This window comes from Andrographis paniculata, unplaced genomic scaffold, assembly GCF_009805555.1.
Source record: "Andrographis paniculata isolate CXL003 unplaced genomic scaffold, ASM980555v1 Contig66END, whole genome shotgun sequence".
NCBI classification, from domain to species: Eukaryota; Viridiplantae; Streptophyta; class Magnoliopsida; order Lamiales; family Acanthaceae; genus Andrographis; species Andrographis paniculata.
Window position 1 is genome coordinate 3,277,210 of NW_026137602.1, and position 12,511 is coordinate 3,289,720.

At 29.7% G+C, this 12,511-nt stretch overlaps 1 protein-coding gene across 1 annotated transcript; it reads left to right on the top strand.

The window, feature by feature from the left end:
- Nucleotides 1-459: 459 nt before the first annotated feature.
- LOC127263162 (uncharacterized) lies at nucleotides 460-3,346 on the top strand. Its single transcript, XM_051292150.1, has one exon. It carries the CDS (start codon nucleotides 1,453-1,455, stop codon nucleotides 2,470-2,472), a length of 1,020 nt encoding a protein of 339 aa, XP_051148107.1. The 5' UTR covers nucleotides 460-1,452; the 3' UTR covers nucleotides 2,473-3,346.
- Nucleotides 3,347-12,511: the final 9,165 nt, after the last annotated feature.

Sequence of the window (12,511 nt, forward strand, 5' to 3'; positions counted from 1 at the left end):
ATGGCGTAGATACAAATAATAAAAGCCAACAAATAATTTAATTTAAAATTTAGAAATACACTCGAAATTATTATAAAAATTGTATTTTTTGGGCAAACGTTACGAAAATAGAATTATTTCTAAAAGTGACGATGCAAAATAAGATTAATGTCTTCAAAACTGTCTTACAAAATTTTTAATTTTAACTAATAATGAAATAATCACTAACAAAATGGAAAAATTACCCTTTGAGATTAATTATGTCAGTCAGGAGGCCTCTACCATGGGCCAATCATATGCGGCCACGTCACACCCCAGCAGCCAATGAAAGCTCGCGTGTCCTCCACCGCCTTCTGCCGCGAAGCACGTAACGGAGTTTCTCATATCAGAAAATTGATAACGCCAATATATTATTTTCTCTTCTTCCAGAATCAGGTGCAACCAAAGAAGCACAGAGTACTCCACCGTGTATTGTACCTCACGAAGTGGGCGTTGTACGTGCGAGTAGAATTAGGGGAAAGCCATTACGTTCTAATTAGATAGAGAAAGACGAAGAGAGAGAAAGGGGAGTATCGAAGCGAAGAGCGATCGGAGAGGGAGCAAAGAAAAAAAGGGGTTCTTCAATTTTCGGATTCAGAAAAAAAAAAAAAAAAAAAAAAGGGTTTCTTGGAAGAAATAAAGAGAGGGGAGTAAAACGGATAATGTGAAGCAGAAGAAATTGAAGGGATAAGGAGCAATGGTGGGAGAAGAAAATTGGGTTTCAAAGGAGGAATGAAGGAGAAGGAAGAAAGGGGAAAACGAAGCTGAGAGTGGTTTATTTATTTATTTTTTTCGAATATTGAAAAAAAAAAAACAAAAAAACAAAAACCCTCCCCTAATCTGAATTCGGGGAGCTTCAATAAGGTCAGCCCATTCATGTTTCTGCATCAAGTTTGAATTCTTTTGTTTATGTTCGTTTGATTTGTGTTCTTCAAGAAATTAGAGCATAGAAAAAAAAAACCATAACTTGAAGTTGGGAATTCAAGCTTGAATCTGTTATTGAAGGGGCTGCATTTGTGCTGTTTTGATTTTATTTTTTGTTGAGGTTAGTGATGTTTACTTGGAGATGGAGGGAGGAATCTTAATTTGGGGATTGAGATTTAGGTCAATGGAGGGTTTGGATTGAATTGTGGCTCTGAATTTTTTGTGATAAAATTTAATTTCTTGGTTTAGTGTTCTTGAAATTCTTTGTTTGATGTTTGGAGGGAGAGTTTTGGTTTGATGAGATCTAATGGTGTGATACTCAGCCCTCCAATTGTTGAGAGAGATGGGTTTCAATTATTCGAAATTTTTTGGTCATTTGTTTGGAAGAATGAATGATGTTTGGAGAATGGGGTTTTGGAAATGGAAAACATCTCTAGTTTAGCTTAAAAGTTTCGATCTTTTTTAGTTTATTTGTCGGGTGTCGAGGCTATAGAGTTGGTGTGGGGAGTAATGCAGCCGAATAACGAGCATTCGCGGATCAATCTGGCCGATTTGAAAAGCCAGATTGTGAGGAAGCTCGGGATGGAAGGTTCGAAGCAGTACTTCTATTACTTGCAAAGATTCTTGAGTTTAAAAGTCGATAAAGTTGAGTTCGATAAGCTTTGTTTGAGAATTCTCGGGCGGGACAACATTCCTCTTCACAATCAGTTTATCCGATCGGTCCTTAGGAATGCTTGTATTGCTAAATCGCCCCCTCCGGCTGGTCGCAAGGACGGCGTTTTCGAATACTTGTCGAATGGAGGTAATGTGCTGCCGGTCTCGCCTCGAAAGGCGAGGACCGGTTCTCGCGATAAAAGAAGCGGCGATCGTCGTAGCGCTCTTGGGCCCAATGGAAAGATGGTTGTCGATCGTGCGAAAATGGCGGAAGCGGCGACAACGTTGCCGCATGGTTCAGCGCATGTAAATAGCAACGACCGGAATGAAAAATCGTTAGTTAGAAACGGTAGGGAAGAAGCTTGTGCGAGGAGTTTGGTACGAGCTCCGCTTGGGGTTCCTTTCTGCTCGGCGAGCGCGGGAGGGGCCCGCAGAGCTCCGCCCCCCTCTGCGACTGACGGTAGATTTTTCGGGACATTAGTTGACGACGACGCGTTGTTGGATAGTTTTACCCTAAGGGAACGAATGGATCAGATTGCCATGGCTCATGGTCTCGAAGGGGTGTCGCCGGATTCTGCGAATTTACTGAACCATGGTATGGATTCTTATGTAAAAGGACTAATTAGGTCGTGCATCGAACTCGTAGGAGCAAAGTCCGGGCAAGAATCGACGAAGAATAACGCCCGCCACCGGAAAAATGATTTGCAGCTGATTAATGGTGTGAAACCGGGGAATCAATATCCGATGCAAAATTCCGGCGGTCATTTGATTACCTTGCAAGATTTTCGAGTCGCTATGGAGCTGAATCCGAGGAAACTTGGCGAGGACTGGCCGTTGCTGCTCGATAAAATATGTACACAGGCTTTCGAAGAATAACATTTGTCGTCGATTTAAATTCTTTTTGTCTTCATGGCCTTTTGAGAAGCGATTTTCGAAGATAATGAGGTATGGCGCCTATCCGGATTTCTTTGAAGTAGTCGTCGTTAGCAACCAATTCGTACGTGAAGAATCCTAAGTTAGGTTGCGCTGTTGTATGATTAGCTTTATCTTCTATCCGTAGTTATTTTTTTTGATCCTGTAATTTACAGCTACCGATAAAACTTCTAGAACAGTTTTGCAGGAATAATTTTCTGTAGTTAGCGAAAAATGGTGGGATTATGTGATGCAGCCGTCGTGTGTATTTATCTCCACCGGCAAGATTGGTTGGGACCTTCTTATATTAACCACAGGATTTTAACTTAGCGCGTTCTTGATTCTTTTCGTGTTTGTCCTTTCTTGTTTTTCTTTCTTCCCCTATTGAGGTTAGTCGCTTAATTGATGGTAGAATGTGTAATGCTGTTAGTATGTTTTGAATTTCTTGCTTAGTTATGTGATTGATCTTATACTTGTTCGGAGCTTGTTGTTTATTGATTTTGCAGATATTGAGAGGATTATCGATTTGTTTGTTGGCTTGTTGTGTGCGAAGGGAAGCCTTGCCGTTAAAAAAAAAAAAGGTCTTTGTTGCGAATTTTTTGATCGTATTTGTTGTTCTTGCAGCTCGTGATTCGTGTTTATTTATGCATTAAATTTTCGTACTCCGTTTAGACAAACTTTTGGAATTTTGGAGTTTTAAAAAATTTTGAAAATGGTAAAAAGTTAGTATTTAATGTAATGTTTTGTGACAGAATAGTATTTGATGGGATTTTTTAAAAATCAGTTACTATTCATTGTGTAAATTTTCCGATGTTCTGTTAGGTTGCTCATTTCAATCATATATATATATACATATATTTTAGTAGAGATTTCATGACTTCTATTTTGATCATAATTTTGTTGGATTTTTTAGGTTAATTTTTATGGCGCATTTTGTTTTAGATTCGTGTTGTGGACCTTAGCCTTATTCTTGTCGAGCTATTATTTGGCTGGTTTTCGAGTGCTCTTTTACCATGTTGGCGCGTAAAGAATGTTTTGAAATTATAGTAACTTTTGGAGCCCTTGAATTTATTACATACAGTACACGCAATAAGATGTTTCTTTCGATCGCATAGATTTTGTTATGTTTTCCTTATAAGGAAGAGAAAGATTCTAACTTTGAATGATTCCTCCGGTGCCATGTGGTGACTATTCTTGTTTTGTCTGTTGTTTAAGGTTGTTTTATCATGAACTTGTTCTCGACTTTGGTTTTTATTTTTTTTTATTACATTGGAAGATCATGGCTCGGATCTGATCTGATCTGCTCTGTTCGGTTCGACTTGATTCTTGTAAGTTTCAGTGCCTTATCCTAACTGTTTCTTTTCATCTTGCAAGTTTTAATACCACCGGAAAAGTTGAATTTAATACTGCATTTTAATTTTCGGTCACAACTCACAAGCTAATAGTCGAGGTATGTATTCGGTTAAGAACATTGCCAAGATTATCTCATCCCGTGTTATCTGTTGTTGTAATGAAATTTGTACTATTTTATTACATCAAGAACAGCTTCGCCGGGTGCTGATAGGCGAGCTGCGATGATTATATTTATGGGAAATGTGGTATTATGTCGCACAATGTTATATATATATATATATATATACTAGACTCGCGCTGCAGTGTTTATATTTATGGAAGTGTGGTATTACTTTGCATAATGTTATTCTAGACTTGCCTTGATAATATTGTGAATTTGGGTCGGATGGCGCAATGTTATTATTGACTCAACTTGACCTTGATGATAAGGTGAATTTGGGTCGAATGGCGCAATTTTATTCTAGACTTGCCTTTGTGAATTTGGGTCGAACAGCGCATTGTTATTCTAGACTTGACCTTGATGATAAGGTGAATTTGGATCGAATGGCGCATTGTTATTCTAGACTTGACCTTGATGATAAGGTGAATTTGGGTCGAATGGCACATTATTATTCTCGACTTCTTGATATGGTGATTTTGGGTTATTCTAGAGTTGATGATATGGTGAATTAGGGTCGAATGGCGCATCGTCGTCTTAATGAAACGGTGAATTTAGATCGAATGGCGCAATACTATTCTTATTCTTTAGCTAAATGAGTTGAATCTTTGATCAATAAAATGCGAGCTTAAATATATCAACCCACTTGCGCTGTGGGTTGGAAGTAGATTCGCTGTGAGCCAAATAAATATAATTATTATTATAATTATATTATATCTTTAATATTTTAAATAAATTTATTTATTTTGTGATTTTAGTCTATCCGAAATTAATTTATTTGTTTAATTTATGAGTAATGATTCTTATTAATAACTTTTAAATAAATTTACATCTTATATATTGTTATAATAAAAATTATTATCATTGTTTAATATTAATATTTAATAAAAATAAAAAAATAAACAGATATACATATGAGTTATGATATATTCATTTTACTATAGTTTTAAAAATTATTCTATTAAGTTAAATCATAAGATTAATTTATTAAAAAAATTTATATTATATTATATTTATCAACCAATATATATTGTCTATTATAATATTCTCTTTTAACCAATATATATTATCTCTTTTAACCAATATATATATTATCTACTATATTACTTTCTTTTGTGATTGTCAATATTTTCAATTAGCATATTTTTTAAAAAACGACCAATAAATTTTAGTATATATATTTTTAAATATATATTACGTATATATAACTATTTTCATATTTTCCAAAAGTTAATGGATGAGCCAGCTTGGCTCGGCTCGACGATCACCGATGGATTGGATTGGGCTGCCAAAATGTTAACCCATTAATCCGCAAATAACCCACTAATTTATAAGTTATAGTGGATTATGAATTAATTCGTCCCGCCAGCCCGTTTTGACAAAGTTTGAAAGCGATCGACTACAACGACCCCGTCGCATTTCTTACCGCTTGAAAAAGCGGCATCGAAATTTCCAGACACTGAGTTCGACAGGCGCATCGCTTCCCATCTTATTACCTATATTCGTCGTATTTACAAGTGATTCCGTAGTTTCCGAAACCACATTACCACAATTTTTTCTCGCCTTTCTGCCCGCACCGTGTATCGCCAAAACGAACGACAACAACTCTCGAGAGCGTCGCAGCATTGAGGATTTGAACCTTTCCCAACATTTTACTCAGCTCGATTCATTGCGGAGGAAGAAGATGACGGCGAGGTCGAGGAAGGGGGCGCAAAGGCTCGTCCTAACCAGCCCCCTCCGAGCCTGCGCTTGCTGCGCGGACATACTTCCGACTCCTCGGTCCTCCTTAGCATTTCCCACATTATCTGGACATCCTCGTACCCGCACGTTTGGATGTCGTCGTGTAGCTTCAGAAGCCCCCCTCCTGAAAATAACCCGAAAAATCGATCTCATTACGATCAGAGTCGAGCCGAGCGAATGTCGATTTATTATGATAATATAATATATAAAACATATTTTAGCAACATATTATATAATTTTATGTAATACAATATATTACTCATTTCAGCAGACTTCGTACGACTCTGTTCTTCTAACACTATTTTTTAATTGCAATTATCCAATAATAATAATAATAAATAATATAAATATCTTTTTATAACAATAAAAAATTAAAGGAAAAGTTAAAATATTTATTACTTTTAATAATAATAATAAATAATATAAATATCTTTTTATAACAATAAAAAATTAAAGGAAAAGTTAAAATATTTATTACAAAAAGTCTGAAAAATCAAATATTCAATTTTAAATAATATATTTTATATCTTTTACGCAATTTTTCACGCTACACGTTAAAAATCGATTAATCTAAAAATGATGGGCGAGCTGAACCATAGTATTTAATTATACAATTTTCTTTTAGTCTACAATTTTAATGAGATAATCATTTAATATGATAATAGATCTTCTCTAAGGTTTGAATTTTGGTTTTGCATTGTTGACCAAAATTTTGTTAGCCTCGGATCAAATATTTATTTTTTATTTGATAATTTATACGAAATCTTTTTTATTTAATGTACTTTTTTAAAAAACAAAATCACATTAAAATTAATATTTAAGTAAATAAACCAGATGTCTAAATACATTATATACTTCTTTATATTCATTGGAATTCATCTATTTTATATCAAAAATACAAAATTACGAACTTATTTATTCTCTATGATTCAATTTCAGACAAAATAAAATAAAATAAAATCATATCCAATAACTAATAATTGGATAATTTACATAAAATATTCTCACCCCATTCGTTTATCAACTTCAAAATCGACACTCCAATGATTTTCATTTCTTTTTAATTTTTGTTTTTTAAAAACCTAAATTTTGAAAAAAGGACGACTTTTTTTTAAAAAAAAAAAAAACTTGTAAAAATAAAAAAGTATGTATTTTTTTACTATAGAAAATAAAATTGGATGACAAAATGTAATAGAAATGGAAATGAGCCGAACCGGTTTTAGGAGACTTGACTCGGGCGAAAACGGCGCACAAAATTCTTCGAACCGGTAAAGCCACTTTCTGCCACCACTCCATCACCGGAATCCGCACGCGCCGCCGCAGCCGGGTTCCGCCGCCGCCGCCGATTCGACTGAGAAACAACCTGAACCCGGCCAGAACTGCCGCCGCCGCCGTGGATCTCCACCAGCCTCTTCGCCGGAAAATTGATTTAAACGAATTCTTGTGGAAAGATTGTGGAAATAAATTGATTTAAAAGGCGTCACATGTAAATGAAATAAATAATGAGAATAGTAATAGTACAGCTGGGATGTGTTAACCGACACGTGTGGGGTTGAGTTGGGGATTTTTAATGAAAATGGAGTTGGATTTTGACACGTGGGTGTTGGGTGTGGGACACTACACACTTTTTGGGCTTCTAATTTCTTCAAGAAAATTTGACTTTTGAGACTTATTTATTTATTTATTTTAGAGAATGTTATTTGAAAAATCAGGGGAAGTAAAATATAAAAATAGTACGTGTTTTTATTATATAAAAAAGTACGTGCTATTAATTCATAATTATAGTGCGGGCTTTATAAAAGTATATCGTGTACTAAAATCATGTATATATTGTATGAGACTATATTATATGATGTTAAGTCATGTGCTGTAATTGTATTATATTAAAGTATATTGTTGTAATATTTATGATAACACTGAGTGTTATCTTGTAACACACTGTGCTATTTAATAAAATTCAACACTGTAGCCACCACCATCACTGTTTAATTTAATTTAATTTAATTTGAGGAATAGTGTCGTGCTAACGACAACACACCTTCTGTCACATTCCTTGCAACTCTGCCTGTTGCTTCTTTCACCGTAAATATCCTTTAGGATATGTGTTTGTTATTTTGTGGTCTTTTTTTTTTTTTTTTTTTTAATGTGGAAATTTACTGTCGTTATTTTTTAGGTAAATTTTGGTTACATTTTTTTATCGAATCTAATAATCTAATATATTAAATAAAAGTTTGTTTGTCCAACAAAATATTTTTTTTTCTTGTATATAACACTTTCTCTATTTCACTAAAATTATTTATTTACTTTTTAGATTGAATTAAAGAATAGTACTTCCTCCGATTAGAAAGTATAAATATTTTTATTTTTGAACGTCCAATCATAAAGTAAACATTTTATTAAATACTTCACTTTTTCCACAAATACTCCTACTTTACATTACATCATTACTTTGACACTAAAAAGTAAAGACAAAAGTGTCATTACACTACTTTTAACTACTCACTATAATTAAAATACTATTCCCTCTGTCCCAAATACCCTGCACCATTTCCTTTTTGGTATGTCCCAAATACCATTCAATATTTCCAAAATAGGAAATAATTAATTATAGATAATCTCTGCTTCACATTTTATCCCTTCACATCATCCAAATAAAATAATAAAATATATATTTCTCTCTCCATCACATCACCAAATTTTTAAATTATCATACTTAATACTATCTACTTAAAAAGCCGTGCCAAAAGCAAATGTTGCACATTTTTTGGGACGGAGGGAGTATTATTTCTTAAACACCCGCCATTTTATGTGTGGACGGAGAAAGTATTTTTTATGTCCGTCAAATTTATTTTTTAATCTATTTGTTAAATTTATCACATAATTAATTTTGGTAAAGTAAATAACTCAATATTTAATTATTAGCATTTATTTACAATAAATACCATTAATTTTGTTATATTTTATCTCTTTATTTATTTTAATTTTTAACTAAAATTTTCAAAATACCCTCGACTACCTATAACTTTTTCAATAATATATTTATTTTTCTTAATGTCCGTGTTAGAACCCAAATGGACTAATTTTAATGGACCATAGAAGTAATATTTTATTGATTAGTATAAATGTATAAATAATTTTAATATTTTTATTTCGAAAGTATAAAAAGAATAAATATTTTTATAAAAATTAATAGTATTTGAGTCTTTATATATAATTATTTTTATTATAATTAAAAAAAAAAAGCATTGATAAATATAAGATGAAGTTTTATTTTTATTTATATTTTTATTACTTTATTAGAAAAATTCATATTTTTATTTAGCATTTATTCTCTTCGTCTCAAATATAATATTACAGTAAATATGAGAATTTGATGTTAGAGTATATAGAATAATTTAAGAGATATATACATGATTAATAAATAATTGAAAATATATTAATAAATTTAATTATAATACAATATAAATATTTATAAATTAAAATTAAAATCACTAATTAGTATAATTAAAATTATAAAAAATTATTCCCTCTGTCCCACATACCATGTCCAAGTTGCCGTTTTTGTTCGTCCCACGTACCATGTCACTTTCCTTTTTTGGAAAATAATTACACACTTTAATTTCATTTTAAACTTTTTAATTTTATTTTTTTAAAATTTTAATTAAACTAATTAGAAATTTTAATCTTAATTTATAATTATTTATATTATCGGATAATTATTTTCACTAAGATATTTTTAATTATCTACTAATTACACCCCTTCTAAAATACCGTGTCTATAATGTAGCAGACACAATATGTGGGACGAAGAGAGTATAATTTACTCCCTTTGTCCCACTTAATTTATACTATTTTTTATTTCCGTACATCCGACATGATTTTTTTTCTTCTCTTTTTTAAAAATATAATTATATTTTTTAATTATATTTTAAAATTCATAATTTATAATTATTTTATTAAATTATAATTATTTTTACTGATATATTTTTTAAATACTTACTATATACATCAAATCTAAAACTTTGTGCCTAGCTATAGATTTAAAATATTATAATTATTTTTAACAAATGAAAGGGGCTAATATATAATACTCCATCCGTCCCATAATAAAGTATTCATTTTTTCATTTTGGTATATCCCATGACAAAGTATTCATGTTTTTTTTTTAGTAAATGTACTATCTACCTAATATTACAAATATTCTTAAAACTTCCAATATATTACACAAATACTATTACATTTATATTACATAATACTAATAAGGTCATTTTAATCATTTATACTTTATTCCAACTATATTCCAATATAATACTAATATTTCTAAAATTCTGTGCAAAAAATAAATTGATACATAATTATGGGACGGAGTGAGTAGTACTTTTATATTTGGTAAAATTACTTATAACTCCCCTATGGTTTCAAAATTCAGCGTAAAATCTCCATGTACTTTAAAAATTGCATGGTACTCCCTTATACTTTAAAAAACGTTGCATGAAACCCCACCACCATAAAACTTTCCTCGTGTGATAAGAAGATGATTTTCTATCTATATATTTTGCATGACAGAGAGGGTTTTATACAATATTTTTTAAAGTATAAGTCAGTGTCATGCAATTTTTTAAAGTAAAATGGGGATTTATGCTGAGTTTCGAAACAACAAAGTGGTTTCATACAACATTTTTTAAAGTATAAGAAGACGTCACGCAATTTTTAAAATAGAGGGAGAATTTACGCTGAGTTTCGAAATTACAACGGAGTTATGAGCAATTTTGCCTCTATACAATGTATACAAGATTTAAAATATATATTGTTATTTAAAATTTTTTGTTAATTTTAAAATTACTTAAAATATAATATAATACTAATATTTTAAGTATATGAATTCAAAGGTGGCTACCGTGACGGTGGCTTATTTTATTTAATTTGGTTCTTTCCGGGGAAAGGATCGGATTGGATTCACACCTTTTGGCAGAAATATCTTATATATATTTTAAAAATAAATTATTTATTGAATATTTATATAAAAATAAATTTTAATATTATATATGTAAATAAAACTAACTAATAAAAATAAACAAATTTAAAATTAATATTTAATCATCTAATGCATGTATGGTTTTAATAATAATGATAATAACTAATTCTATATGTAATCAGTCCAGTAAATTAAATCTTAAGTATTTCTCATTTTTGGATTAATAAATTACAACAATAAAATAAATTATTAACAATTATTTTTATATTACTAATATATTTTTCTATAATAAAATGTAACTCAAATTAAAAATAATTAAATGAAACACAAATTTAAATTACATTTATTGTAAATGTAAAAAGTTTTGGCAAAGTCACGTGCTCCCTTGAGTGTCGGCAGCGTCATGGGCCACGTGATCGGAAAAAATAAAATGCGCAAACAAGGGTCAATATCTTTGACGAATTTTTCATATTTTTATTTTAAAATTATCATTTTCTTCAATAAAAAATATATTTATAGGTTTGTACACTTAATATTTCTAGTAGAACGAATTTCTATAAATATTAATAAAAAAAAATATAATATATATATTAACATAATATAATATATATATTTATTTTAAAAATTTAATAATTTAATTATAATTTTATTTTTATATTTAATACTATAAAAATACATTCATACAAAAATATAAAAATGAACAAACCTTTATTTACCAAATAATCTTTTTGTTGTTTTTATGGAATACTGAAAAAAATAACAATATACATATATATATTATGGTAAATTATATAACATCCCTTTTTTGTGTTTTAGTAAAAATGTGTAAAACACACTATGTTTTATTTATTGCGTAAAACCCCCTGTCTTAATGTAAAGTTTGCACGAAACATCATTTTTGTCCAAAACTGATATTTAGTTTTAAATAAATACCTAAATTACGCAAATTTTATACAAATAAAAAGCACAAAATATCTTAAATAATTTTTTTGTATTAAATAAATAAATAATTTATTAATCTTCATTGTATAGTTTCTTGTTGTCTGATTTTTATAAAAATTATAAAAATAAAAGATTGATCAATTATTTATTTATTTATTTATTTTATTCAAAAAAATTATTTAAGATATTTTACGTTTTTTATTTGTATAAAACTTACATAATTTAGGTCTTTATTTTGAATAAAACATCATTTTTGAACAACTAAGATGTTTCATGCAAACTTTCCATTAACACAGAGATTCCACGCAATAAATAAAACAATATATTTTTAGTAAAACACAAAAATGTATTATATGATTTACCTTATATACTTCGTTCACTTACAAATCAATAATTAAACACGAAAAATTTATTTTTTATATTATTAATGTGATTCTTTATATTTAACATAAAACTATATATTAATCTAAAAATGGCATAATGAACACACAAAATATTTTGATGTGATAATTTTTTATTATAAGTCGTGTCAAGTAAATTGTGTTGATTTTGGTTTAAATATGTAAAACATAATAATAATAATAATAATAAACACGTGACATTGATGTCAAATTTTCACTACACAACTCTCTTAATTTGTTATAAAAATATATTATTTAATTTAATAAAATATTATATCTAAATCACTATTTAAATTAATATAAGCAAAAATAACTATATACAGAAAATCAATGAGTTTATTTCGATATTTTTTATGTTAATTTTTTTATGAGAATAAATAATTATCTTTATTGAAAATGGTATAAGTAGAATAATTATGATTTTATTTTATTTTA

Bases quoted from the DNA above. Each gene is read 5' to 3' on its own strand.
- LOC127263162 (XM_051292150.1), top strand. From the start codon at position 1,453: ATGCAGCCGAATAACGAGCATTCGCGGATCAATCTGGCCGATTTGAAA.